Genomic DNA, 14,721 nt, shown 5'->3' with positions numbered 1-14,721 from the left:
TTTTCTGTGGAATAAGGCATCAGGGCCCTTGCCTGGAGCATTGGGCTCCTGCCGAATCCTCCGTGATATTTATAGCCACGGCCTCAGCTTGCCCTCTTGCATGTAATCCAATCCAGGAGCACTGTGGCCTCCCACGCATCTCAGGACAGAGCCCTAAACTTGTTCTGCCAAAGATCACGCCCTCAGTCCTGCCAGTGGGAAATAGCCAGCGCTCCCTTCGACCTTCCATAGCCCATACTCCAGCCTCCTCCCTCAGACCCAGGAGTCTGGGTTCCCAAGCCCCTTCTGGACCTTTCTGCCTGTCGCGCACACTGATGAGTCTCAACGTTTCTTGTCCCTGTTCTGGAATCCCTCTTCCCTCACATCCGAAAGTATGGGCCCGCAATGCACTCCTCCCTCGGGCCCAGGAGTCCGAGCCTCTGCCTCTTTTTCTTCAAACGGAGGAATTCAGGTCTCCAGCCCCCTCCTCCCTCACACCCAGGAGTTCGGGGCTCCAGTTTGAACTTTTCCCTCCCCTGAATCCGACTCTGGCTGCTGCGTCAGGGGAAAAGTAAGCGACAGGTGGCACCTGCCTATAGGGACGGGGCACGACCACCTGCCGCTGCTGCTCACCCTGAGCCCCTCTCCTGGCACCTGCTTCTGTCAGTCCTCCCGCCGCTGCCCCTTTCGACCCCGCAGCCCCAGGACGTGGAGGAGGGGCGAGCCGGGAACCCCAACTTCCGCCCCGCCCCAGGCCCTCCCAGTCCGTGCTCCCGCCCCTTCTCAGGACGCCAGGAGGGGCTCCTGTCTCCCCCCGCCCCTCTCCATCGCTCCCGACACGCCCCCAAAAGGGGGGTACGAGGCGGTCCCAGGCCGGTAGGGCGGAACCTGCCGCCTCCAGCCTTGACTGCGGGACTCAACCCGCTCCAGAGCACAGCTGAGCCGAGCCCACCTGGTGAGAAGCCCCTGGGGTGGGGGGTGGGAGGGGAACCCGCCTTAACCCTTCTGTCACCTCTCTGATCCTAGTCCCTTCCCCACAGACCGTGGCGGCTGACACCCACCCACGCCCTTCTCAAGTGCAGGTGGCAGAGACCCTTCCATTCCCCAGGGACCTATCGGGTCCCCTTTCCCCTCTTGATCAAGGCTGTTGGATTCTAGGCCCCTTAGAGTATTGAGTTTCTTCCCTTCACCCCCTTTTCCTCCCTCTCCTTTCATAGACCCGGGGTCCAGGCCACCAGTGCCCTCCTTCTTAGGACCCAGGAGTCCCAGATCTGAGGTCCTTCCTCCCCCAGACTCCAGGAGTTGGGGCCCTCAGCGCGTCCTCCCTCACACCCAGGAGTCTGGGCACCCAGCCCCCTCCTCCCCCAGGATCCAGAAGTTATGGCTCAAGGCCGCTCCCATCTCTAAGTTCCTCAGGCCCTTTCCCTGCTGCGTTCACATGCAAGGGACGCCTCCTGACCTCCACTCTGACCCTGCCTCCTGTGGGGGGCCTGCTCTCCCCGCCAGTCCAGGTGCCCATCCCAGCCTTGGCAATGACCCTGGCAGCTTCCTCCCAGCGCTCCCAAATCATTCGCTCCAAGTTCCGATCTGGTGAGAGTCTTCTCTCTGTGCACGTAGGGAAGGGAGTCTGGGAGTCCGCACGGCGGGGTGACATGGGAGGGGGGTGGTGACACATGCCAAAGGCATGTGTTTTCTGTGCAAGAGATTATTTATGTAAAGGAGGCCCCAGCAAAGGGGTGGAGTTGTGGTTGACAGTGAGTGTGCAAATGGCTGGTGCAATGCTCACGTGAATAGTGGGGAATGGGCGGCTAGGGGTGGGTGTGCAGAGGACCAGGTACTGCAAAGGAACAGGGGCTTAAACTGACACCTGTGCAAATCGGAGGAGCGCCCAGTGTGGAACTGTGGGCAAGGGGACAATGAGCTCTCAAGCCTTGAAAGCGGCAAAGGTTGCATTTCAGGTCCCAGCACAGGTGAAAAGTGTGCAAGTGGATACACCTGGAGGTAAAGTCCTGAGTAGACAGAGTGTACCTGAGTGTGCAAATGAGTCTGCTTCTGTGGTTGGGTGGGTGCGAAGACACCAGTAACCAAAGAGCAAGGAGTGTGCAAAAGAGTGCACGTGTACAAAGAAATGTGCAAAGAGAGATCCTTGCTCCACAACTGGGGGCCAAATTCTGAATGCGTTAACGTGGCTGGGTGTGTGCCGAGACAGTGAGCCTAGGATGAAGAGTGGCAAAGGGTACCAGTGCACAAAAGTGCTGTAGATGCAAAAATAGAGGCCAGGGAAATGCGTGTTTGAAGGTGGGTGTGCAAAGGGGGCGACTGAGGGGAGGCCCAGAGGTAGTGCAGAAGGGAGTGGGCGTGTGCAAAACGGGGTGCGGGGATGAAAGGGGGCGAGGTACAAACACTAAGATGGTGATTGGGCGGAGGATGGGGTGGGCATCAGCTGACGAAGGGGGCAGGTGGAGGAGTTGGGGGCAGGGCTGCCTCCTGCCTGCACCGCTGGCTGGCTCCTGGCCCCAGAACGGCTCTGGCCTTCGGCGCTGTGCTGGCAGGGAACAAGCAGGAGGCCCTGGAAGGGAGCAGGCTGCCCGCCCACCCGCCTGCACGGGGTGTGTAAGGGGGCTGGGCACACGTGTCCCGCCAACAACTGCAGCTCACACTCGCCTGCCAGGCCAGGCTCTTGGACACTCCCTTCCCGCCTTTCTCCTCCCACCTTCCTCCACAGTCCTCCAGCTTCGGATCCACAGACGCTATCAGGACACGAGTAAGTGTGGGCCCTGAAAGGGAGGGGATGGCGGCCCTACTCCCTTGGGGCACCCTGGAGTGCAGCTGCCACACATCTTGTTTCGGTTCCCGAGCCTCAGCCCCTATGCCCCAGGGTACATTGCAATCCCATCCTGCCCTTCCCCAGGACCCAGGAGTACAGATCCCTGGCTGCCCCACCCCTAGGAGCTTTTCTTCCTGCTCTTGGGCTTTTCCCACTCCAATGAAATGCATGGATCCAGATCCTGTTTCTTTGGAGAAGACAGGCATCCCACACCCCACACTTGGCACACATACAAATCTCAGGATGTGGCTTTCAGCTTCTTTCTCCCCAAGAACCAGGAGTGCTGGTCCCACCCCTGTCCCAGCAAAACCCCAGGAATCTGTGATCCTCAGCTACCACACCCCTCGGTGACTGAGGAGGAGATTCCTGCCTTTCTTCAGAATGTAAAATTCTGGGTCCCTAGCACTTCTGCCCTTAGATCCAGGAGTCCAGACAACCAGCTCCCGCCACTTGGGTTTCACTCCCTGGCTCTGTCCTCTTGCACCCGGGGGGGGGGGGGGGGGGGGGCGGGGGCTGGGGCCTCCAGGGTCCTCCTTCCCATGCAGCCTTGTTTCTCCCTGCCTGGCTTGCTGCCTGCAGGCCTCTCAGGGTCCTTTGCTGCCTCTCCATTCTCGGATCCAGATCCATGGATCTCAGCCACAGACCCGGCTCTGGCTCCAGCCTCACCCTCAAGCCCAGCGCCTTTCCTCTTCAGCCCTGGGGTCCTTCTCCCTGAGCCAAAACACTACCCTTGGCGGTCCCTGAAGAAGGTGAGTCTCGACCAGAGTGAAGGGAAGTCCCGCTGAGAGTCTAGCCTTGGTCCTCCTTACTGCTGCCCATTTTGCTCCTCTCTGATGGGGACAAGCCGACCCCATACTTTTCATGGGGCTCTGGGGCAGGAAAGTGGGAATGGAGCAGAAGCATTTGACGTCATACCTGCTTTTTCAGGAGTCTCCCAAGATCTCCCAACATTGGAGGGAGCCCAAGCCCAAGAAGAACTTGACATACCACCAGTACATGCCCCCAGAGCCGAGACAAGGGTCCAGGGCAGACCCCCAGGCTGAAGGGTCGGCCTTGGGTCCCCCTGGACCACCTCCATGGGAATGGACAAACTCACAGCAGCCACCTCCTAGGTATGACCCCTGTTTTTGTTCTCTGGGAAGTTCAGGCCCCCAGCTCCCTCCTCCCCCAGGACGCAAGAGTCCAAATCCCCGGCCCCTCTTCCTTCAGTTCCCAGAAATCCTGACCTCATCCCCGAGAGCCTGAGCCACCTCCTCCCCACCCCCGCCCCCTGCCGCGGTTCCTCGTCTCTCAGGCACCGGAACTAGCCTCCTCTGTTCTCGCGGAGCTTCAGAACTCAGGTCCCTTGCTTTCCTGCATCTTCATGAGCCCCTGTCTTTGAGGACTCCAGAATGCCTTTTCTCTCTGCTCCTTCTAACCTGTTTTCCCTTCACAACTCTCGCCAGGATGAAGCTCAGTCCCCTCACTTCCTCCCCACCAGGAGTCCCCAGCCCCTCGCCCTCTCCACACAAGTTGGAACTTCAGACTCTCAAACTGGAGGAGCTGACGGTGAGTTTGGGGAGTAGCTTCCCAGGCTGGCCCTCTCGCTCAGTGGGGACCCAGAAGTCTAACCTTGCAGCCTCTGCTCCATTGGAGATCCAGGACCTAGGGTCCCCAGTCCCTCCTCTCTCGGTTTCCAAATGTCCAGCTCCAACCTCCCCCTCCCCGCCACCTGCGCCCCGGAGCCCGCCTAGCACCGCCTCTTTCCGCCTCCCTCCCTAGGTCTCAGAGCTCCGGCAGCAGCTGCGCCTGCGGGGCCTCCCAGTGTCTGGGACCAAGTCGATGCTCCTGGAGCGCATGCGCGGTGGCGCCCCGCCCCGCGAGCGGCCGAAGCCGCGGCGCGAGGAAGGTCCGGCGGGTGCTCCCTGGCCTCGCTTCAGGCGCAAGGCTTTGGGAGCCGCTGGGAGGCCGGGCTCGGTGAGAGCGGGACTACGCGCGTGGACCAATGAGGAGAAGTCAAAGCGGGACGGGGCGGGAAGTCGAGAAAAGAATAGCCAATAAAGTGTGTGGGGCGCGGTTAAGAGCAAAGTGGGAGGATCTTAAGGGAAGGGAAGCCAATGAAAGAATAGGGGGCGAAGCCGAAGGGAGCCATGGGTGAGTGAAGGCCTGGGCCGGGACCAGGAGGTGGAGCCACAGGTAGCGAGTGGTTAGGGTTGCTCCCCGTGGGCACGGCTTATAGGAACTCGCCCTCTTCGCCGTTCTAGTTGAAGCCGAGTCAAACATCTCACTCGCTGCCCCCTCCACGTGCCGCGGAAACCCTTGTGACGGCTCCGGCTCCTGCTCCGGCTCCGGCTGCATCGACGGCTCAGGCTCCAGCTCCAGCTCCAGTACCGATTCCTTCTTCAGCAGCAGCCTCGACAGCCCTGACACTGGAGGAGGAGCTGCAGGAAGCGATCCGCAGAGCGCAGGTGAGAGGGAGCGGGCCTAGGGTCTCAGTCAGGATCAGGCTGGAGTCCCAGGTTCACGCCAGTTCTGCCCGTCCACAGTTGCTTCCGAACCGGGGCATCAGTGACATCCTGGAGGATCAGGTGGAGCCTGAGGGTAAGAGCCGAAGTCCTAGATTTGGGGGGAAAGGGGGCCGAGGTTCTGGGCTTCTGTGTTCGCGGGAGGAATAGGTTGGTATCTGGACTCCTGAGGTGTCTGGACTCCTGAGTCCTAGGGAGGAATGCGCTGGGGGCCTAGACTCCTGGAAAGGACGAATAGGGAGCTGGGGTCCGGATCCCTGCCTTCCTAAGCTCACGCTTCATTCCTTTCCCTACAGACATGCTGCCCCCCATTCCCCTGGACTTCCCCGGCTCCTTCGACTTGCTGTCCCCCTCCCCGGACTCTGAAGGCCTCTCATCTGTCTTCTCTTCCTCGCTCCCATCCCCCACGAACTCCCCGTCCCCCTCTCCCAGGGGCCCCACCGACTCCTTGGATTGGCTGGAGGCTCTGAGTGGGGGTCCCCCACTGGGCTGTGGCCCCCCAGCCCCCAGCATTTTCTCTGCTGACTTATCTGATTCCAGTGGCACCAGGCTGTGGGACCTGCTGGAGGATCCATGGTGATGGATTTTGGGGTTTCCAGGGACTGTGAACTGGTGGGGATGGAGAGGCCACAGAGATAGACTCCCTGAGGGAGGGGTTGGAACAACTAGCAGAATCACTCCCACCACAGACACAAAATCAGAGACAACTCTCATGCCCACCTGGCCCCTGCACTGCTGCTGACATGCCAACCTCCTGACTTCTGCCTGACCTCCATGTGATCCCCTCCATGGTTGTGTGGTTGGGGGCAAAGAGGTTTCATTTGCTGCTGACCAGGGCAAAACAAGCTGCTTGCTGCTCCCCTCAGAGAACTCCTGGATGTTTTTGTTCCCACTTTCATCCCCCCGTCCCACTGACTAGATGGATGCCTGTTGCTGGGGAGTCTGGAAGGTGGTCTGTGCTTTTTGGATGCAGGAGAGGGACAGGGAAGAGTAGGGAGAGAGAATAGTCTGCCAGACCCTTGGCTTCTGATTGGAGATGAGAAAAATCAGATGTGTCACATCTGGGGTCAGATTCTCTCGGAAGCAGAGTCTGAGACAAGGTTTGTGTATCCATGACTTGGGAAAGAAATGCTCCCAGGAGAAACCAATGAAGGAATAGATGAAACAGGACAGCGATGGGGGAGAAGACTAGCTAGAATGCGATTTCAGGTGAAGTCCCAGCCTTAGCCTGATCCCATGGGGAGCTCTGCAGGATAAATTAAGTGGTAGAGTCTTTCCCTCCTTGAGGCAAAGGGAACTGGGCCTTTGAGGCAAAGGGAGATCCCTGTTTGGGTTTATTATTGCTGAATAACAAACCGCCCCTAAATTTAGAGTCTTAATTCCTGTCTGTGATTGTTCACAATTCCATGGATTGACGGGGCTCAGTGAGGCATCATATAATGTCAACTAAAGCTGCAGTCCTCTTAAGGCCCAACTGGGCTGGAATATCCCAGATGGCGCACTCAGGTGCCTCTGGCACCTGGGCAGGGATGGCTAGTAGGCTTGACCCTACTGGGCTGTGGGATATCTGGACTTCTCTCATTCTGGATTTGGTCTCAGTGCTCTCCCTCTCCATGTGGTTCCTTTCTCCAGCAGGTAGCTGGACCCCTCACATGGTAGCTCACGGCCCCCCAAATTGAGCATTCCTAGGGGAGGAAGCAAAAACTTCCAGTCTCTGAAAGACTAAGCTTGGAACTGGCACAACGTCACTTCCACCACATCTTATTGGTTAGTGCGAGTCAAGGTAGCCCAGGCTGAATATGATATGGGATAAGACTACACAAATGTATGAATACCGGGGGCGTGGTCATTGGGCACTGTCTTCGGAGACCTGCCACTACACCCCTCTAGGCAGTCATGGGCCACAGGTCACAAGAAGGGGCCAGGATATAAACTCCAGGCACCTCAAGCTCAAGGGCAGTCTTGGGAACAAGGTTGCAGGGTAAGCCCTTAGCAGCAAACTGTTTTAAAATATAGATTTATTATCATTCAGGTATGGTGAGGCCAGTAGATCGGGAGACAATTGCCATTGAAAAGATAGTTTGTTATTTTCAGAGATCCCAAAGGAAGGGGGCATGCCAAGCTCTGCAGGGCACCAGGGTCGGTCAGGAGTTAGAGGGGAAGAGGAGAAACTTGGACAAGAGTCTTGACTGTGGTTTCCTTGGGAAGGAACAGATGAGGCAGGGTAAGCTTAGGATTGTCTAGTTTGAATAATTTCAGCAGGCTCTGGGGTGTAAGGGTTGTCCCCAGTTGCCTGGAACTTGGCCCTGGGGTGACTAGGCAGATGAAAAGTGACCTGAAGTATAGAATGCCATAAAGGAAGTGGTTGGGGGTATGGGCTCTGGGTTGGTTGCTTTGCATGTGAAAGGCATACTTACATGTCAGTCCTTTATTACCTCTAGGAATTGGCTAGCCCTGGGAGGGGCAGTCCCTCCAATGTCAGCAAGGCCCCAGATGTCAAAGCACCAGAAATACAGAAATAAAAAGCCATGATTAATGCATAAAGCACACAGAAGCCGGGTGTTGGGTGCACAGACCTGGTAAGAGGAATCTGAGGGGACCTGGGCAGGCTGCCAACAGTGTCCACTACAGGTGGGAAGGTACAGTGGATTAGTTATGTGTTACAGGACCTAGAACCAGTGACTTCCCCTGGCTTGCTGTCATGTCAGTTTCCTTATTTGTACCTACAGCCAAGTGTGGCTGAGAGAGTTCACTGAGAATGTCCATGAACTGGACCTGGCATGTGACGTGTGATGATAAACATTAATCACCATTATTAGCTGCTGATCGACAATTCTAGTGCCTCGAAGTGTGTAAACTCTGGTGAACATTGAGGATCCAAGACAAAAATGGAAGGGAACAAATGCTCGTTACCATGAGGCAAAGGGAATCTTTGATGTCTTCCAAACCAATCAGGTAGAATTTGTCCTCCTTACTTTCCAGATGAATTAATTAAAGATCAGAGAAGGGGAGCGACCTGCTCAGTGTCACACAGGCAGGAGGTGTTGGAGTAGGGTTTTGGGTTTTTTTTTTTGCGGTACGCGGGCCTCTCACTGTTGTGGCCTCTCCCGTTGCGGAGCGCAAGCTCCGGACGCGCAGGCTCAGCGGCCATGGCTCACGGGCCCAGCCGCTCCGCGGCATGTGGGATCTTCCCGGACCGGGGCACGAACCCATGTCCCCTGCATCGGCAGGCGGACTCTCAACCACTGCGCCACCAGGGAAGCCCCTGGAGTAGGGTTTTAAATCAGATTAATATGTCTACAGCCTGTACCCTCAGGGTTGAAAAATCAAAGAACCTCAATCTCTGCTCTGGTGAAGCTCAGACATTTGCAAAGAGAGTCCCAAGGCAGGGTGATAGGTATTTTCATGGCAAAGGTACAAGGAATAGGAGGGGCGTGACTCCTAGAAAGTGACCAGAAGCTGCAGGGGAACGGGACAGGGTGGTCAGAGAAAATATTTTTGCCAAGACGCAAAGGGTGAGGAGAAGCTGGTCAGAGGAACCTCTTGGAAGACAGCATCCTTGTAGAGGGAGAAGAACATGCAAATGCTTGAAGGTGTGAAGGGCGCTGCCACCTGGGGAAACTTGTGAGGTCAGGGTTCCTGGAATAAAAGGTGGGTGTTGGTGCTGCGGCAGAATTCAGGGCTGAAGAGGTGGGTGGCGGCCGAGTCCTACAGGACCCTTCACATCAGGATGAAAATTGCTGGGAAAAGGGTACAGTCAGCCCTGGAAAGATCAGAAGGGGTCTGGCAGGTCTTCCTCTGTCTCTCTTTCCCTTCTGACACTTCTATGCCTATACCCCTATATCAGTCTGTTCCCATCTCTGCCTGCCTCTGTGTCTTCACTCTGTCCCCATCTCTTCTGTGTCCAGAGGAGGGTGGCCTTGGGCTGAGAGCCTGTGGGCCCTGTGTGCAGTTTCAAAGACAGTCAGGGCTAGGGGCGGCTAAGGAATTCTCTGGAAGGTGGAGATTTGAAAGACAGACCCAGGATTGCGAGGAGTGTGCAGGTTTGAGTCCAGAGTCTGAGGGGCGGGCTTGGGTCCTGCATTTTCCATGGCCTGTCCCTCAGCCCTCTTCCAGACATGTCAGCTACTTCCTCCTGCCCCTGAGGCAAGGACTGGGCCTCCCCCAAGGGGGTGGGGAAAAATGAGGGCTGGACCTATCGGGGAGCTGGGGGGAGGCTGAGGTCAGATGGGGACCCCACCCCCCACCATGCTGCCATCCCACGATCTCAATGGAAGCATGAAAAACACCAAAAATATATTTGACAAATTACCAATTTATTTTATAGACGTATTCCCCAGAAAGATACATTCATATTCATTGGGTAGACTGGAGAAGAATATATTTTGCTTTTCTCCTCCTTCTCCTTCCCCCTGCTTCTCTTCTCTCCCCTCCAACCCCATTTCTCCCTCCCTCCCTTCGTTTCTCTCTTTCTCCCTCCTTTCTCTGTTACCACATAGCTAACTGGCTGCTTCCAATCACTGACTTCTATTCTACTCTGCCTTTTACCTCTACGTTATTATTATTATTATTATTATTATCATTATTATTTGGCCTCGCAGTTTGTGGGATCTTAGTTCCCCAACCAGGGATTGAACCTGGGCCCTCAGCAATGAAAGCATGGGGTCCTAACCACTGGACCGCCAGGGAATTCCCATCGTCCACCTTCTTTTTTCTTTCTGCTTCATCGGAGATGACCACCCCGCAGCTCCCAACTCCACCAACCACCTGAGATCCTCGTCATCATCGAGCACAGCCTCTTAGGGACCTGTGGGAGAATTTCTCTGGGAAACACACCCAGGAGAGCTTGACACAGAAGCAGGTGCCTTGGTGGTTGAGGGTCATCTCTGGGGCCAGATTTACCTGTGTGGACTTATCTCTCCATCACTAGCTGCCTGGCCTAGGGCAAGCCATTTAACCTCTCTGTGCCTCAGTTTCTTCATTCATATAATAGGAACAAGGGCAATAGTACTTTGTGTGGGTGGTGTGAGGAATAAATGAGTTGACCTGTGTAAGGTGCTTAGAACAATGCCTGGCGTATAGTAAGTGCTCATTAAGTGTCAGTGACTGTCACCGCCCCACAGGATTGATTTGATTTCCAGTCCTCTGCCAAATGGCTGTGTCCCCCCACGCCACCACCGTGTGTGTACGAGGGTTGCCCTGCCCTTGGTGTTGTCCAGCTATCTCATTTTCAGTCTGTCCACTGTTACCTCTTGTTTCTCTCAAATCTTGTTTATCCCTGATGGTGGGTGATGGGGACTCCCGTACCTCAGGCAGCCTGGTGATGAAGACCTCAGAGCCAGGGCAGGGGGGCGTTAGATGGCTGAACTGGGAGGAAAAGAGGGAAATGGGAATTGTGAACATTTATTCTCTAGAAGACAGGCTCTTTCCTTCCCTTGGGCAAACTGCTTCAGTGCCAAACCTTCATTCAGACTTTGAACCCAGCCCCTCCCTATCTGGGGATCCTAGACAAGTCGTTTCTTCTCTCTGACCTCATAGATGACCAGGTTCCTAGGTATTTTCCCAAGAGAAGTGAAAACATGTTTGCATAAAGACTTGTACACAAATGTTGAGAACAGCATCATTCATTACAGCTCTAAACTGGGGAGAGCCCAAATGCCCATCAGATGGTGAACAGATAAGCACCCCATGGGACACCCACACAGTGCAATGCTACTCAGCGGTGAAAAGGTGGTGAATGGTTGATGCCTGCAAGGATATGAATGAATCTCAGAAACACGAGGCTAAGTGAAAGAAGTCAAACACAAAACACTAAACATGGAACGATTCTTTATGATTCTAGAAAAGGCAAAACTAAAGTGACCAGGAGGTGTAACCAAGCACGACCCTATGGAGCCTTCCCGGAACAGATCCCCCTATGTCCTCCACATACCTCTTGTCTGTAGAAACACTTTAGCCTCCTAGGCCTTCCCCGAGTTACAAAGAATAAATTTTATCAGAGAGGTGAGATATGCAGAAGCAAAGGAAAAACAGTCTAGCAAGACAATAATAGTTTAGCCATTAAACAAAGTCAAGGACCTTTAGTTCCTCCTCAAGGGCTATAGATAATATTCTGAGTCATATCCTTTGAGCTGTTTTGCAGATACTGAAACCCCCACCAGGTGGAAGAAGTTAATTGTATGCTGCCCACAAGAATGTAGACCCCAGACTGGTTGGAACCAGAAGGTTGATGATGTTGACTCCCAATTACCTCACTACCAACCAATCAGGAGAATGTCCAAGAGCTGATCACGCACCCCACAGCCCCTCTCCCTTACCCTGTCTTTAAAAACCTTTCCCTGGGCTTCCCTGGTGGCACAGTGGTTGAGAGTCCGCCTGCCGATGCAGGGGACACGGGTTCGTGCCCCGGTCCGGGAAGATCCCACATGCCGCGGAGCGGCTGGGCCCGTGAGCCATGGCCGCTGAGGCTGTGTGTCTGGAGCCTGTGCTCCGCAACGGGAGAGGCCACAGCAGTGAGAGACCCGTGTACCGCAACAACAACAACAACAACAACAAAACACCTTTCCCTGAAATCCATCGGGTGTTTTAAGCACTTGCTGCCTGGACTCCTTGCTTGGTGCCCTGCAATAAACACTGCACTTGCCTTCACCACAACCCGGTGTCAGTAGATTGTCTTTACTCCACGTGGGCAGGCAGACCCAAGCTAGGTTCAGTAACAGAAGCAACTCAGTGGTTCCTTTTAGTATATTCACAGAGTGGCCCATCCAGCAGTACAATCAATATCAGAGCATTTTCACCACCACAAAAAGAGACCCCATCCATACCCATTAGCAGTCACTGCCCATTTCCTCCCAAACCTCTGCTCCTCCCACTAGGCAAACACTAATCTACTTTTTGTCTCTGGATTTGCCTGTTCTGGATATGTCATATGAATGGAGCCACATGGGGTCCATTGTGTTCAGCTTCTTTCACTCAGCATGATGTTTCCAAGGTTCACCCATGTTTTAGCATGTACAGTATTAAAATGGAGCAGGACCGTATGGTCCTTCCCCGCCATGTCCTCTGCCTGCCTTTTGTCTGTGGAAAACCTTTAGCCAAAGAATAAATTTAATCAGAGAAGAGAGAAGATGCAGAAGCAAAAAAAGCAGTCAAACAGGACAAAACAGTAATAGCTTAGTCACTAAGCAAAGTCAAGGCCCTTTAGTTCCTCTTCAAGGGCTATAGATAATATTCTGAGTCATGTCCTGTGATCCATCTTGTAGATACTGAAATCCCCACCAGGTGGAAGAAGTTAACTACATCATGACCAGAGTGTAGCCATGACATAAGCTGCCATAATTCTGAGAGTTGTCCTCAAGGAAATGGGAACAAACTGACCCTGGAACTGAAGACTAACCGTACTTAAAACAATCAAGATGACGCTGGTCAGACCACCAATGACCAATTTCAAGACGACGGTCAGAGCTGACTGCTGTTTCTGCATGTAGCCCCCTCCCTCTGTCTATAAAAGCTCTTTCCCACTGATTGTCAAGGGGGGCGAGTTGGCCTTTGGACAGAATTCCACCCTCACCCCCACCCCAGTTGCCAGCATCGAAAATAAGGCAAACTTTCTTTTCCACCAACTTTGCCTCTTTATTAGCTTTTGAGCGGTGAGCAGCCAGACCCCCACTTTCGGTTCCAGTATTTCACTCGTTTTTCTGGCTGAATAATATGCCATTTTATGAATCCACCGTATTTTGTTCATCCCTTCAGCAGGTGATGGACATTTGGGTTGTTTCCCCTTTTTGGCTGTTATGAATAATGCTGCTCTCAAACGGGTGGATATTATGTTATAAATTGTATTCACTAAAGCTGGGAAATAAAGACCAAGCAGAACAAAATGGTTGTGTTTACAGACACATCCAGAGATGGGAAAAGGATAAAGAAAGGTAGAAATATGCCAACAAAAGTGAGGATCACCATCAACTGCAGTGGAGGGAGAGAGGCTTTCTGGGTGTTTCCGTATCCTGACAGCCTCCCTGGTGTGCAGTAAAGGGTTAACTCAACAGTCTTGCGGTGCTTAAACCCTGCACATTCCAAAGAGAGGACTGACCAGTGATCAGCTCCTGGGACATAACCTCTAAGCTCTTGGCTTGTCCTACCTGATAAGAGTGTCTTTGTTTACTCGGGGCCTTGGACCACATGGTATCAGCTTAACTTCTGGAGGTACTGGAGACTGAGTAGCTGAGGTCAGTCCCATGGGCATCCAGCCATTCCTACACGACCAACCCACAGTAAAAATCCTGGACACCAAGGCTCGTGGGAGCTTCTCTGGTTGGCAATACTTAGTATGTGTTGTCCCACATCGTTGCCGGGAGACTTAAGTGCTGTTCATATGACTCCACTGGTAGGGACAACTGGAAGCTTCCACCTGGTCTCTCCTGAACTCTACCCTGTGCACCTTTTGCTGATTTTAACCTGTATCTTTTCACTGTAATAAAACACAAACATGAGTATAACGGCTTTCCTGTGAGTCCTTCCAGCAGATCATTGAACCCGAGAGCGGTCTTGGGGTCCACCGACACACCAGGTCTTAATCTGGATGGGAGTTTCTGCCGTTATTCTTTTTATTTATTTATTTATGTATTTAGGCTGCACCGGCTCTTAGTTGTGGCACGCAGGATATTCGTTGCTGCATGTGAACTCTTAGTTGCGGCATGCACGTGGGATCTAGTTCCCCGACCAGGGATCGAACCCAGGTCCCCTGCATTGGGAGCACGGAGTGTTACGTACTGGACTACCAGGGAAGTCCCTGCCCTGTTATTCTTTTTTTTGTTTTTTTAATAAATTTATTTATTTATTTATTTTTGGCTGCATTGGGTCTTCGTTGCACGGCCTTTCTCTAGTTGCGGCAAGCGGGGGCTACTCTCTGTTGCGGTGCGCGGGCTTCTCATTGCGGTGGCTTCTCTTGTTGCGGAGCACGGGCTCTAGGCGTGCCGGCTTCAGTAGTTGTGGCTCGTGGGCTCTAGAGCACAGGGCTCAGTAGTTGTGGTGCATGGGCTTAGTTGCTCCGCGGCATGTGGGATCTTCCCGGACCGGGGCTTGAACCCATGTCCCGTGCGTTAGCAGGCAGATTCTTAACCACTGCACCACCAGGGAAGCCCTGTTATTCTTTAAACTGTGCATTTTATGAATGTTTCACATGTATGATGTTAGAATTTAAAAAAATAATCAGGACTTCGTAATGAACAGAAGGCAAATAAAGAGAAGAACTAAAAGTAAGTTTCAGGGCTGGGTTGCTGCAGAAGGCTTGCTGTGGCTGTTATGAAAACATGCAAAAGAGAAATAGCTTCAAGGCGAGCAAAGTGAAGAATGACTCAATTCACTTTGGCCTACGGAGTTTTAGAATCCGAGAATCTCGCTTAGCAGACT

At 53.7% G+C, this 14,721-nt stretch overlaps 1 protein-coding gene across 16 annotated transcripts in view; it reads left to right on the top strand.

Moving 5' to 3' along the window:
• Positions 1-112: 112 nt before the first annotated feature.
• MAMSTR (MEF2 activating motif and SAP domain containing transcriptional regulator) overlaps positions 113-14,721 on the top strand; it is a 30,067-nt gene continuing 15,458 nt past the window's right edge. The window contains exons 1-10 of one of the 16 annotated variants that reach the window (XM_073796114.1): positions 113-934; positions 1,491-1,569; positions 2,705-2,743; positions 3,386-3,555; positions 3,734-3,918; positions 4,252-4,354; positions 4,568-4,762; positions 5,050-5,253; positions 5,332-5,386; positions 5,607-10,841. In XM_073796114.1, the coding sequence (XP_073652215.1) occupies positions 1,512-1,569; positions 2,705-2,743; positions 3,386-3,555; positions 3,734-3,918; positions 4,252-4,354; positions 4,568-4,762; positions 5,050-5,253; positions 5,332-5,386; positions 5,607-5,890 (1,293 nt within the window). In that variant the 5' untranslated portion in view covers positions 113-934; positions 1,491-1,511 and the 3' untranslated portion in view covers positions 5,891-10,841. The other 15 variants (XM_073796117.1, XM_033846240.2, XM_073796111.1 and 12 more) reach the window with 15 other exon arrangements.

Source organism: Tursiops truncatus, chromosome 19 (assembly GCF_011762595.2).
Source record: "Tursiops truncatus isolate mTurTru1 chromosome 19, mTurTru1.mat.Y, whole genome shotgun sequence".
NCBI lineage: Eukaryota > Metazoa > Chordata > Mammalia > Artiodactyla > Delphinidae > Tursiops > Tursiops truncatus.
Note: the sequence above shows the minus strand (reverse complement) of the source record. Positions and strands in the feature narration are given on the sequence as shown.